This window comes from Mytilus californianus, unplaced genomic scaffold (genome assembly GCF_021869535.1).
Source record: "Mytilus californianus isolate M0D057914Y unplaced genomic scaffold, xbMytCali1.0.p SCAF_14, whole genome shotgun sequence".
NCBI classification, from domain to species: Eukaryota; Metazoa; Mollusca; class Bivalvia; order Mytilida; family Mytilidae; genus Mytilus; species Mytilus californianus.
In genome coordinates this window covers 8,227,498-8,242,900 of record NW_026262626.1, presented here as the reverse complement: position 1 = coordinate 8,242,900, position 15,403 = coordinate 8,227,498, and the positions used below count along the sequence as shown (strand labels likewise).

At 31.9% G+C, this 15,403-nt stretch overlaps 1 protein-coding gene across 4 annotated transcripts in view; it reads left to right on the top strand.

Annotated features, from left to right (window-relative positions):
- LOC127724143 (uncharacterized) overlaps nt 1-15,403 on the top strand; it is a 311,392-nt gene that overhangs the window by 286,713 nt on the left and 9,276 nt on the right. For 2 of the 4 annotated variants that reach the window (XM_052231017.1, XM_052231015.1), the window contains exons 3-5: nt 11,021-11,142; nt 12,604-12,682; nt 14,915-15,028. In XM_052231017.1, the coding sequence (XP_052086977.1) occupies nt 11,021-11,142; nt 12,604-12,682; nt 14,915-15,028 (315 nt within the window). Of the gene's footprint in view, nt 1-318; nt 393-8,014; nt 8,179-11,020; nt 11,143-12,603; nt 12,683-14,914; nt 15,029-15,403 lie in introns of those variants that run through there. The other 2 variants (XM_052231014.1, XM_052231016.1) reach the window with 2 other exon arrangements.

The window sequence follows — 15,403 nt, the reverse complement described above, 5'->3', positions numbered from 1 at the left end:
CATGTAATATAAAATCTTCAAATACTGAACTACTGATTTAAAGCATAAGCCTTGTGCAACCACGCTACTCACGTTAATTGTTAGAAAGATTGAATTCCAAAGTAAAATTTATACAAAATTAATTACTTTATCCTTTCTAAAAAGTATATGTATTTATTCTTCCGTCCCTTATTTATTGCAAATGTAGACATATGTGGTCCATTAAACATTTAAAAGCGATATATTACGTATTTCTTATCAGAAGAACGTTGTAGCATAATGTCAATTTGTGATTTTCAGACATATCTCTGAAAGGTTCTCTAACGTGTTGATTCTCATTGTTAACTTTAGTGGTCGATAGAATTAGTCGCTAGCTTGATTGGTCGCTGGAATTGGTCGCTAGCTTGAGTCTGGTTAGTTTTTTAATAATTTTATATTGATTTGGGGTATGTTCTACATATCTTTTATAAATATGTTATGGAAATCTTATATTAATGGCCAATTGTGGTATTTGAATCAATCAGGGACTATATATTTGCATTAAAATATTGTACACAAGTAAAGGTCATTCTTTGTACATATTTTATTACATATATGTTACTAGCCATGACATATCCAGACTTATAGAGGTAGAACGTCATTGTGAGAAAAACGTGGTTAAATTTATGTGACTAGCCACTTCCTGACAAAAAAGGGTGCATTGTCTAAAATTTGCTTTTTGTTTATTTCTCTAGAATATTCGAAACAAAACTCTCTGTCATGTTATTATGACATATTTGTTGTAATAGCAATGAAACGAGTCATTTCGAATACCGGTATGAAAATGACTTTTATTTATTGGAGGCACTAATTCATAAAATACAAAATCATTGTATTTATTGGCGCTTAGTAATGTTCAATGGCGTATTTGAATAAAATTCAAAGAATTGAATTTACTACAATACAAACAATTCTTAGCTCTATTATAGAACATGTTTTTTAAACTTGTTGAGATGAAGTTAGTTTAAAATTTGTCACAGTAAGCCATAAGAAATCCTTTTTTTAAATTGTCTTTTAATTAAGATTTATCATGCATGTCTCTATACATAGTATGCGACGATTAACAGTTTATAAGTAGGTGTTCTCATATATGATTTGATACGGTGCATTTATTATGGATATATTTCAGACTCCATTTACGAAAGAAAATCTATAGGGCAGAGAATTTTGATTTTTTTGTAGCTCTATTTTAGAACATGTAATTTAAACTTGTTAAAATGAAGTTAGTTTAAAATTTGTCAAAGTAAGCTTTAAGAATTCCTTTCTTTAAATTTGTCTTTTAATTTAGATTTATTATGCATGTCTCTATACATAGTATGCGACGCGTAACAGTTTATAAGCAGGTATTCTCTTATATGCATTTGATACGGTGCATTCATTATGGATAAATTTCAGACTCCATTAATTCCATTTATGAAAAAAAATCTATGGAGCAGAGAAATTTTTTTTTTGTATCAATTTAAAATGTAGATTCAAATATTTTTCACTTCAAACGATGACGTAAAACTTCTTGAAAACTTATATATGATGTATAGTTCGGCGTCCGCAAAAAAGAAGCCAAGGTAAAGTGTTTATCTCTACTTCACAAATACGTATTCCATTGAATCTCGATATTTATCATGTTTATAATTTTTTCTAACAATGACGTTCTACCTCCATAAGCCTGGAAATGTCATGGCGGGTCACAATTTTTATAATGAATAAAGGTACCAAATATTAGTTAATATTATAAAAAAATAGGTATATTGTTTGAGACAAACATAGCACATCACTACCAAAAAAATTTAACTTTAATCTTGGAATTTCCAACTTAAATTTTGGAATTATCAACTTTAATCTTGGAATTATCAACATTAAAGTTGGAATTTCCAAGATTAAAGTTGATAATTCCAAGATTAAAATTGATAGTTCCAAGATTAAAGCTGGAAATTCCAAGATTAAAGTTGATAATTCAAAGATTAAAGTCGACAATTTGAAAAAAATAAATGAAAAGGAAGGCCCTAATACGCTTCCGTAGGTTTTAAAAAAGTAAAATTTATATATTTCCAAAATTATCTACAGATTGATATTTAAAATTCATTGATTCTGTAAGAGAAATTGTAAATTTGGACATTATTAAAGGAAAATTCTAAAAAGTACTAAAACAAGAGTCAACCAATCGTATATGCTAAAACGCGTTCTTAACACTGTCACTTAAAATAACCAAATAGAGATATGTTTATATTTTAATGGACAGAGAGCTGGTAAGTTTACAAAAATGAGATTTTTAGATTTTTAAAAATGCATTTTTACTGGATTATCTCCCTTTGTATCATAGAAATTCAATATTTATGGCATCATAAATTGTAACTGAACTATGGTCATCGTTACTTTGACTTATTTTGTTAAATGTTATAGTGCTTTTGAAAAAGAAACACTTACATTTTCAAAATTATCTACAGAATACCTTTCTTAAATTTATTGATTTATTGAGAGAAAATGTAAATTTAGGCATTTTTAGATTAGAATTTTAGAATGTACTACAATGAGACCCCAGCAAGTTTACTAGCTAAGTATTCCAATTGATAAAACAAAGGCAGTTATCTTTATATTTTTAATGGACCATAGGCTAGATAATTTTAAAAATACGTACTTTTTATGATTTTCTGAAAATATTTTTTTTACTGGATTATCTCACTGGGAATAATCCACAAAAAGTTTCTCATAAATTCAAGTACTGATGAGTTAATGAAGCTTCAATACTTTATTTTTCAATAAATTATCGTTCTTTATCTCGTTGTTTTCTGCATTCATAAGTTACAGGGTGTTGAAATTGGTCATTTTCATAGAAAAATACTGCCTCCAACTGGGGAAACTGGTTCCCGGTACATTACAGCATCTCCTAACTGAAAGGCATGGGAACCAGCTGAAATATTTGTTTTGTGGACTTCTTTCATAATGTTGTTTAAGCACACAAAGTTTCGATTAAATCTGATGACCTCCTTGTGAACTGTTTTGCATGGTTTTATGGTAGACTGGGTGTTAAGAGAATTCAATTCATACACCTTATTTCAGAAAATGAAAAGAAAAATAAATCTGTACTCCTGTCCTTTGGCCTAAATTTTTTTTAAAGTACGATGAAAATATTCCGTCTTTATTTGATAAACCAACATTCTTTATGAAGAACTATTTATAGCAGGCTTGTCTCATTTGTAGTTCATCTGTTTAAAATCTTTACAACTCTTGCAACAATAGAAGATGGCTTTACAAAATAGTGTGATGAGGTAAACTTAACTAACAGTTGTAAATCAGATGTTGATTCTCAAAAAATGCCAAAAGATTTACTACAAAATCTTCAAACACGACTGTCACAATAACAAGTCTGTAATAATACTAAAACCTTTGATTTTTGTACAACATACGCTACTAGATTTCATGTTTAATTGGAAAAACAACTATATTATCGTATTAAACAGTGGACATCGTCTTGATAAAGGTCATGAAAATTCCACAAAGAATACAAGAATGAATAGACCGAAGACGACATCATTGAAACGTAGGATATTTGTATCGACAACATTTTGTCCGTTTGGTGATTTCTTTTTGTTTTTTATATAAAACATTTCGTACAAAACCTTCTCAGAGATAAATAGAAACAGTTATGGACTTAGACTTACAATTAACTTTCATAAAAAGGGCGAAGACCTGGTGCTTAAATGCCCATATTTCAGTGAAAATATGCCTCTCATATATCTCAGCGAAATAAACATTAAGTTTTGCTTCATATTTAGGTCTTCAAATCGACACTACTTACGTTCGTTTTCACAATCACGAATAGGCTGACCGAAACTATGAGTCTGTGTATCAGATCATGAGAAATGTATTTTCGAGGTTTTAGATCTGAAGATACAAAAAAGTCGTCTTATCTGTAAATTTTCAGATTGTGTCCGATTACCTATTTTGACAAATAGACTGACTCCTTATTCGCAAGGCTGATGGTGCGTTCATAGACAGAGACTCAACCGTTCTAGCTCCTGTTGAGGTGCATGAGATTCTCTCAGCGTTTCTTTACTTGGTTTGCAAATTCAAAATAGATTGAGGAGTTTTTGAACATAGTTTAACAATTGTTGTCTCATTATTGTAAAAAAAAATGTCATTGCAAATTTCTTTTGCTCATTAAGACTTAAATACCTAAATTAATTAGAACACACAAACCGATAAAACGCTGTCTTGATAATATGTTGATAATATAGTGTGCATGCCTAAAGTATGCTAAATCGATTTGTATATCCACAGCCATGTTAAACCACGTTGAGATTTCCTTGCGTTTTCGTTTAAAAATGCATTTAGAAGACAAAAAACTGGTCGGTTCGGAGTCCATCTAATATATAATGGGATTATTCTGTCTTCAAAGAAAGCATTGATTGCGATATATATATTTGTGTTAATTAACGCTTTAACAAACTTCCTTATACACATTTCATAATACACCCTAAAAGTACTCACATGGTGTATGTATTTGTCCTTTATCTTGGTAAAACTATGTGACGTGATTATTTGTGTATATGACATTAAATAAGATAAGTGTGTACTAAATGCGTAATCATATACAAATCTATCGCACAAATGGTGGGAAAATATTAGTGATGTTACAAAATTGTATTTAGCTTCCTCTGAGGAAGGTCCATCTTTGTTGAAAGTACAGCTATATTTCAGGTTAAAGAGAACCTTAAATCATTTTATTTGTAACTTCAATTTTTACCTTTGAACCATGGTCAGACGTGCATTAATTTTTTGGTCACTCTTCATAGATTGAAATCATTTGTGTTTAAAAATAGCTATCAGGGATGGTTTAATTTGGGGTTTGATGGTACAGACATTCAAGTAGAATATTTCGGTTTGGGTGGAAGTACGCTTCGTCCGGGTCCAAAATGCGTTCAAAGGCAAGAATTTATCAAAATTATTGATGATAAGCCTCATTGTGTTTATCTTCAAATTGGCGGCAATGATTTATCCGCTGAATTTTTGCCAATTACATGATCAAACGCTATCATGTTCGTCACGTGATTATAGGTCAGTTGCTCCCGAGATACTCCGGGGGTTTGGAAGACAATTATAATAACAAAGTTATAGAGATAAACAAAGAGCTACGAAAAAATGTATATCAACGTTGCGATATTAGCTACTGGCAGCACAGGGGTTTTTGGAAAAACATTCAATGAGGCGACAATTGGGGATGTTTTTGAGATGGAGACTACTGCTTTGCCGACATTAAATAGACCAAGGGCAAAGAAACGTAGGAGTACTAGGACACAACCACAACGAGCTGATTTGCCGGACAATATTACTATGAGTTCTTCGAACAATAATCTTCAAACCAGTCCATCCGCTAATGACATTGGTGAAACATTTTTTTGCAAAGTTGCACAGTTCCGGCATTCAACTAGTAAAGGACAATAACGTGATGCCGACCATTTCAGTCATACTAAATCCTTCTTCACAAACTGGTCATGCAAGCACAACACAGTCTATGCAGATTCCGGTTATTACAAGTATACCGCCGTTGGCATCTATACAACATGACAACAGTGATGACCATGACTCATCATTAGCAATATTTCAGCCACCCTTATCATCGGATCCGGATTTAATAGCTAGTGAGCAGTTTTACTCAAGCTCTGCTAATGTAGACACCCCTATGCATGTCATATGTTAAAAGATTCTATACCAATAGATTTTCATGTTAGTTGTAAGATAAAAGATGATGTTTGGGCAGACAAGTATGTGAACTTTGCCTTTTTGCTGACGTCTTATATTGAGGAAGATTCCTCAACTTTGTTTGAAAATTTTAACATCACTCTTTCAAATAGGAAAAACAAAAGGGAGCTCCAATCAATTCATCAGTGGATGAATGCTTTTGACATATTTGTGTCCATTTATTTAGGAAAGTCTTTGAATTCTGCTTTGGCCTTGATAAAGTATGGTTATACTATTCGTGGTTTATGTAAATCTTTGGGATTTCAAGCAGCTAAAACATATGATGAGAAATTTAGAAAGGTTAGAAAAGTTCTAAATTTTAGATGGGATACCATAAATGACGAGTTATGGAGGTCTTTTTCTCTGACTGAACGGTCAAACAGTGCCACGTCTCAGGAAAGGAGCTCCTTTATGAATACCCCTAAAATACATTTCCAAGTAGGGTCCAACAACAATTTCAGTTCCCCATCGGCTATTGTTTGGCTTTCTGTAAGTCAGGGGAATGTACATAAAAAAAACTGTAAACTCAAACACCAGTGTGTCCATTGCAGCAATAAACATTATACCCTCACTTGTACAGAGGGCCAAGTTAAACGAGCATCCTCTGCCAAACCTTCCTTCTCCGGTAAAAGTTCTTGAATTGAATAAATATTTATCGGGTTACAATCAACAGTTGAAAGAGAGATTGATACATGGTTTTACACATGGGTTTTCAATAAATTCTTTTTTTTCAAGATCTGATTTAAATTTTCCTCGAAATCATAATAGCGCCAGAGAAAATCCAGTTGTAGTACAATGAAGAATTGAAAAAGAATTAAAGATTGGGCGTATTAAAGGTCCCTTCAAAAATGCACCTTTCCTTAATTTTGTTTGTTCTCCTTTAGGGTAAGTTCCAAAGAAAGAGCCGAATTCATTTAGATTAATTCATGATTTATTCTACCATAAAGGGTAAATTCAGTTAATCAGGTATGTCTCCAGAATTTTCAGCAGTGCAATACCAAAATATTGAGGCAGTTATAGAATTAGTCCAGTTGTATGGTTCACGGTGTCTAATTTCGCTTAATTCCGATTTCAGAAAAGGATCATAATTTATTAGGATTTCAGTGGGATAGTAAATATTATTATGACGCATCTCTACCAATGGGGGCATCCTCGTCCTGACAGTTATTTGAACCTTTCTCAACGGCACTTCAATGGATCTTAAATGAGAAATTTCGCATTCATGAGGAATCTCACTTGCTTGATGAATTTTTCTTTGTAGGAAAATCTGGTTTTAATTTTTCTTGAATATTTTTACTGGTCATACGCTTTCAGACCTCGTGTATAAGCCATGGCATGGGAACCCTTTGTTTAAAACAAACACGGCCCAAGAATGGGTTTCAGTATATCCAGACTTCAGAAGAAGCATTATAATATGACAGCAATATAACAATCTTGAATCAAAATGTCTAATTGAAATCTCTTCAAATATAACTTTTTTAAAATTTCAGTAATATAATAAGGCATTTTCTCCTCTAGATTGACAGATCAGCCAGTGGCAGGAAACCCTTGCACAATTATTTAAAGGTGGATTAAGTTTCCTGAAAGGAACTGTTATTTATTTTTTATTCAGTAGTATTATTGGGATAACCAGTGTCAGCGGAAGTCCTTCCCACTTTTGTTTGAGTATATACCCCAAAATGATGTTTTATGTAAATTGGGATTCTCGAAAGAATTGGTACTAAGATAGATTTTATACTCCCTGGGGCGTATACTTCTTGCTTAGTAATTGTTTTGGATGATAACTCAAGTATCCCATCATGAATTATAACACATTTAACAGGTGATAAGTTAGCAATAATAACATGTTTTATTTGTCTCTCTAAGCAAACTAGTGTTTTGAACCCTTGAAATAAAAATGTTTTCTCTCAATGAATGTTCATTTTGGCGGAGTATTAAGCAGCTAGCTTTTTACATGTTTTTGTTGTTTGTTTTTTTTCGTTGTTGTATTTTTTTGGGGGGAAGGTGGGGTTGTAGCGTATTGTGTCTTCCATTTTCTTCACGCATGGTTCTCCTTCAACGCTCCCGGAGAGATATTCAAACTGATTAGTCGAAGACAAACTGACCACGCAATGGCACAACACGAATAACTACGAAGAGACGAACAACAGTCTACAAAACACAACAGCAAAAAAATGAGCTATATGTACCCTACTAAAAATCATTATTGCACTGGTTGATTGTTAAAATGTTGTACATGAATAAACATTTCTATTTGCAGATAAGATGAATACATTGTATATACCTGTAATAGATTTCCAGACGTATGCCTTAGGTCAAGATTGTCCAGCTGCTGACCTGGACAAATTGGGATCAGAAATGTGTAAAGCGCTTGAAGATATAGGATTCTGTTACCTGAAAAACCATGGCATTTCTCAAGACGTTGTAAGTTGTTGTAATACGTACAAATAATGACAGTTGGGATTCAGATCGAATGATCAACAATCAAATCCCGTTTTGCGGGAGATAATATTTGACTTCAAATAATGGCAGATTTCAGAATATTTATATAACACCTAAGTTAATTATTGTTGAGTAACGAGGTAGCTAGTTTTTAATTACCATATGTGTTACATTTTTAGTTTTGTTAAGTATATTAGAAACAACTCAGCCGAAAAAGATTGTAAAACAAGAGCATATACAAATCTAAAAAAAAAATTGAGAACAATTGAATTGCTTTCCACTAACAAATTCGAACTTGTTGATCCTTTAAGTTGAAATTAGTTTGAATAAAGATAAAAAAAAAAAGAAAATAATTTTTGTTTAATAAATACTGAGAAAACATATAAATTGCGGTTCAAAAAGAGAGGCGAAAGATACCAAAGTGAAAGAGACGTTCAAACTCATAAGTCGAAAATAAACTGACAACGCCATAGCAAAACAAGAAAAAGACCAAAAACAAACAACAGTACACAAAACACAACATAGAAAAAACCTAAAGACTGGGCAAAACAAACCCCACCAAAAAACCGAGGGTGATCACAGGTACTCCTGAAGGGTAAGCAGATCCTGCTCCACTTGTGGCACCCGTCGTGTTGGTCATGTAAGTCACATGTGGCACCAGTCGTGTTGCTCATAAAAAGTCACTTTAGGCATTAGGAAAAAGCTTAGATAATACTAGTACGAATTTCATAAATATATAGGTTATTGAAAATGTGTATGAATTAAGAGAGACAATCAGCTACTCCCGGTTAATTGAAATGATAGCTTACTTCAAGTTACATTGATTCCAAAAATATATAAGGTTTCTACATATTTCAACTCGAAAAAGGGAGTTAATTTTCTACCTTTCAGTGTCATATGATCTATCTGTTTGTTTTGTTCACACATTGTTGTCAATATAATTGAATTTTATGCGACTGTCATACAAGTGAGAGGTTTAGCTAACTATAAAACCAGGTTTAATCCACCATTTTCTAAATGAGGAAATGCCTGTACCAAGTCAGGAATATGACAGCTGTTTTCCATTCGTTTGATGTATTTGAGCTTTTGATTTTGCCATTTAATAAGGAACTTTCCGATTTGAATTTTCCTTGGAGTTCGGTATTTTTGTTATTTTACTTTTTACATCATAAATTGATTTCAAAAATATAAGTTTTTCATACACTTTTGCTTGAAATAATGAGATACCTTGCTACGTGTGTTTTAAAAAGCCACTGTCAGTGTAATATGATAGCGTACATTACACTGACTCTAAACATATATGCTTTCTATTATTTCCTTTAAAATACGGGAGATACTTTGTTACTTTCGGTTTACATAATATCACAACCGTTGTTGTATGATTTGTTTCTTTATGTTGAGAAAATAAAAATATACTATATCTAGCTAAAATTAGTACAAAAATGCAACTTCCGGTTTACATATCAACCAGTATGAAATTATCACCATTAAATGATCTATTTAGGTTTCAAAAGGGCAATAACTACTCCTATAAATGTCATTGGATTGGTTAAAACTCAATGTATCTAAATCTTCGTTATAATGTTTCAAACATTTTTCTCCGTTTCTTTATTTGTATTCCTTTGTAAGTTTAAATTGATTAGGATTAAACGAGCAAAGGTCAAAATCTAGAACGTCAATTTGGCCTTTGATCTTGACCTTAATTTAAAAGGTCAAAGTCATGTACCTGAAATAAAAAGCCAACCCTTACATGTATGGCTAATTAGTCATTCTACAAACCAGCTTATTTTGAACTTTTAAGGGGGAAAACATAAAAAGTCATAAGACCGCTTTGACCTATGTTTATTGGCGTTACGACCAATTATATGTTAAAAACTCCTGTGGTTTCTGAGGTGTTGCGCTAACAAACAAAGTTCAATATTTAGAACATGACCTTATCCTCAATTACCTACTTATGGACTAAATACGGTATGTCATTTATATCGAACACAAAACGGAAAATAACTCGTATTGCATGTAACCAGATCACTTTGATCTAAATTGGGCAGATCATCATGAGGAAGTAACGAACATTTGGGAGAAAAATTTCAGCGATATTTTTTACACTTTCTAAAGAGAAGCGATAACAAAACAAACAATATACGGGGAAATAACTCTTATATGTAAAAGTGTTCGTTTAAACAGGGTGAGTTTCAAAAGTGCAATAATTGTACGATATCATATATAAAATATCTTACCGACATGTTGCGAAACAAAAGCGACACTTTAGAGACAAAAGCGGCGGAACTCAAAATCAGAACAACATCAAATTAAAGGTCTTTCCACAGAACGATTTTTAAAAAATATCATAGAAATTTAATTTACCCGGTATTTAGCTGTAAAATATATCTTATATATATGTTTATCGTATATAGTGTATTTTATCATTGGATTAACGAGTTCTTAATCAGGACGTCTACTCTCTTTCTCAACAAGAAAACTCTGTTAACTTTATTAATGCAAATTCGTTAAATAAAATTATTGAATATTTTGTATCCTTCACCTGGATAGTAATTATTATCAAATTCCTTATTTCTTATATATTTTCCATAGGAAAACATTCGTTATCATTGGTTATATGAAAAAAATGCATCCAATATTATCTCTAGTGTGTATTTCGAAAGTATTAATCATCGAGTTAAAAAATAAACATTTACGAGGTTTTCAATAAAAACAAGTAATTGGGTATGTTCGTGAAAAGTTTGCTAAAAAATTCATCTAAATTTAATATGGTCTTTGTATCCAGTCAAATGTGCTTAACCGGTGTTTTAATTTTAATTTTCAGATAAACGATGCCTTCAGGTCATCAAGAAGGTTCTTTATGCAACCAGATGAAGAAAAAGAAAAGTTCGCGAGATCAAAATCAAAACATTATAACTTTGGATGGGTTGGAAAAGAGGGTGAAAAGTATAAATAACTAATGTAGCAAAATTTCATATTTATTAAGGAATATTTTTCTGGCATATTCTACATTTGATAATACAAATACATCCCAATTTTGGATTGATTGATTGATTGATTGTTGGTGTTAAACGCCACTTTCAGTACTACTGGATATATCGTTGCGGTACGATTTTATTGGTGGAGGAAGCTGGAGTGCTCGACGAGAACCACCGGTCTAATTTTTTAAGTCTACAGTTGTGTTGACCCCTAAAAGTCTCTTAACTTTTATTTTATTTCATCGTAAGTGTGTTAATTGGAGTGTTGTTACATTGCCTTTTACTCTAAATTCAATACAAAGTATATGATACAAGAAAAGGCAAAGCATTATTCGTTGTTATTAATTCATTTTAACGATATGTGGTTTATAGTCATTTGGGAAAGAATGTGCATGCTCGCAAACCTCCCACTTTACCTTTTATATGTCGTAAAAACTAAAACACACAATAAAAAAAAACCTACACAAAGCAGCTAATATCTGGATGACCACTAACAATTAAGGGTAAAAATACAGCACGAAGTTTGGGAAGCGGAGCCAAAACTGCCGCTTAAGACAAGCAACATAAGCTACATAAAGTAGCATCATAAAATTAATTGAAATCGGCAGTTTATGTGAAAGGCCATCAAGTATCTAAAATCGTCACCCATCGGAAGATCCATTTTACTGAATAAGTGGATATATCCCGTCTGTAGCCTTTGCTGTTAAACGATATAGACTGAAATTTATCTTTCTATGCATACATACATACAATTTTAATTCATCAGGAATTGATCATGATGCCTATTAATTCATGTTTCATGTTCAGTGGCAAATATTATTTGCATTTCCGGACAAAAAATATGTTTATTCAATACAAATATATATGAACCCTGCTTTGTTCTTGACCGACACACTGAACCGATTTCTAACGTGCTAATTCGTAGGAGGACTTACACACTGACCACCCACTACTTGACGCTCCAGACAAGAGCGAAACAACAGCAGGGATCCATTGTAGAAGAATTATCACTACACACGTTATTAGTAGAAGCCATTTGAAATTGATTGAAAAAAATAATATCTGTTAGAGTGCTTCTAAAAGACTATTAAGAGCATTGTAATATTTTTGATGACTGTCTTATTGACATTCCTGTATCATCTCCTTACATGAGCATGTCTTTCGACTCATTGTGTCGGACTAGCGCATATACATTTATATACATGTATTATCTCGCCCTGAATATAGCATTCAGCAATTATCAATAAATTTGGAGAAAAAAAATTAAGTGAAGAAATAACAAATATATTTTGTTCTTTGGTCTTTGTTTAGATAGTCCATGAACTGTAGGAAATACTACAATTAAAGCTTCTGAGAGAACTCTTTGACTAAAGCATATACTAAGAAGCTTTTATTTTAAAAGTTATTTAATATCGGTATTGTTTTATAGGCTGAACGGTCCAGAACATCCGGGGGATTATAAGGAAACATGGAACGTTACTATTTATAAGCAAGAAGAATATTCAGATGTATGTTTTTTTCTTGCGATTATATTATTGCTAAATATCTAATAACAGCTAGTTAGATTTTAGGAATTCTATTCTAATACCATTGACTTTTTGTCATGTTTTTTTGGACGTTAGTTTACATATTATAAAAATTAAAATCATCAAATATGCATTTAATTGTGTATCATATAAATAAGAAAAAGAGGATGACGTATATATGCATTAGTCTGGGATCCTGACACAATAATTTCAATACCGTAAGCGGACTTCCGGTTCGAATATAGTTATATTTGAATTGAAGCTTGCAAATCGAAAATATTTCAACAGCATTCCCGGTTAGTATATGCATGTATGTAAGGGCATACGATACAGTTACAGGGGAGAACATGACTTTTCTCACGTAAAAAGTTATTTTTCGCGACGTCAAACTGTGACATATCGGGAAAAGATGCATTTTTCGACTGATTTATATCATTTAGACTGATTTAACTTGAAAACGAGTTCATGGACCCCTCTTTTTTTAAAATGACATTAGGTTTGATTATATATGAAGATTATTTGTACCAATTTTTATGAAAAAGTCACCGATGATTTTTTTTTTAAATTAGATAAATATACAGCAAAAAATCATGAAACTTTGATAATAATTAATTATTTCCAAAGAATTTTTATACAAATTTAAAGCATAATTATGTAAAGAAAAGTTTCCAAATGTTTTTACAAAAATCCACTTGTGTTTATCTTTTGAAACAAAAAAGTTAGGTATGTCTATCCAAAGGATAGAAATGTCCAAAAAAACAAAACTTTGAGTAAGTGTCTAAAATGTCGACTACATTTATCTCTTAGAGTAGCACATTAAGGTATAATTTTTATTACATATTTGAATTGGCTAGGTGAAAAATAGCTTGTATGCAAATTTTCGTAAAAAATCACAGTGGGATCAAAACTGTATCGTATGCCCTCATAGCAATGTACCTGTCACATTTTTCATTCGGCACGCAGATTTCCTTCAGATATTTTTATCAATTTAATGAATATGATTAAGTTAAGAGAAAAAAAAGTTTTAAAGAAAAACGGTATTTTTTTTTTATTCTGGCTTTATTTAATTAATATATTTTTATCAATTTAATGAAATGATTAAGTTAACAAAAAAAAAACCAGTTTTAAATCACGTAAAAAAGCAAAGAAAAGTAATACGGCATTTTTGTTCATTCTGGCTGTATTTAATCAATAAAATAAATATACGTCGATTGATTGATTGCTTATCAACGACTAGTGGTAATTATTTCGTGAATGAATATATTCAGGTCGAGAAGACATTAACCATTCAAAAAATAGATGGTTTCTGCTACATAGGTCGAACTAAATGATGGTGGTAAAATTTGGTTGCCACTATGAACAGACTGTACAAATGTATGTTGAATAGGTGAAGAAATTATGCCTTGCTACAAGGCATCTACAGGGAGTTGTTTCAAGGGTTCTTACCCTACAGGAGGCATCTCATTTGACTTCCCCAATCCGACCGAACGTGGCTGCTTATTTATACACCCGGCGCAGTCGAACGGACGTCCCACTTTATCAACGTTTACTAGCTACATGTAACAGGCCTAAGCATATTTCTATACCACAGAGAAACCTTTGGGTTAAATACTGAGTTGCTGAGAATCTAAAAGTAATTGACTGGCTGCTCTATAATCATGCCTTTTACATCTAATAACGTTTGCTGTATTTCACAGAATACAACAGTGAAGCAAGATAGAAACGACCTTGCAAAATGTGCAGTTTCAACTGTACAGAATTTCAAAATACAAAATATTGCTTCAAACTAAAAATTGGGGAAATTATCATACCTCCTTTTCCCCAAAAATACTATACGAATGATTCAACAACAACAGTACCCTGAATTATATATTTGTCAATACGTGTGTGTTAGGCAAAGGAGAAGGATTTAACGCGGTCAATTCCTATACTTGATAGCTTTATTCATAATATGACCGTTAATAGACAGATGCAAAATTCCATTTGTCTAGTTTGTGCAAATTGTTTACGTCATAAAAAGTAACAAAACTGACTTAACAATTTTGAGAGCAATGAACATTTTTGTAGAATACACAGGTCTCTTAAGTAATGCTCAACTAAAATTAAACCGGTTTCCTATGCAAGCATATATTAAATGACGACATATTTGCTCTATTCATTTGTACTTTATTTGCACATGTAAGAAGTGCTTGTATTGTTTAAAACATTTGACAGGAATGGCCTTCACATATTCCTGAGTTAAAAAGTTCTATGGAGATTTTGTGGGACAAAGGAACAGAACTTTCACTGAAAGTGTTTGATGTTATTGCAAATGGTCTAAATTTGGAGGTAATATTTTATTTTTGTCAATGGGAAACAATTTACTAGAGAAAACAAAATCTTTCACAGATGCATAATTTTTTTTTTTGTATTCGTTTGTTTAAGTTAACGCCTTCAGGAATTAACAAAAAATGCAAACAAAATGCATGTATAAATATGGGACACCAAAATGATTAAAAGACGCCAGAAAAGCCACAAACCATACTAAACCAAGTTGGAGAAGTTTGAACTCGAGAGAATTTGATTACGAGAAAAAACAAATATATTTTCTCCAATTTTCATGCTATTTTCACATGTTTCGATCGGTGTGAAAAATATTTCTCATCTCGAGAGAAAACTTTGCTTTCGGCAAATGATTGGTACTAATGTTTAAATCTCGGAAAT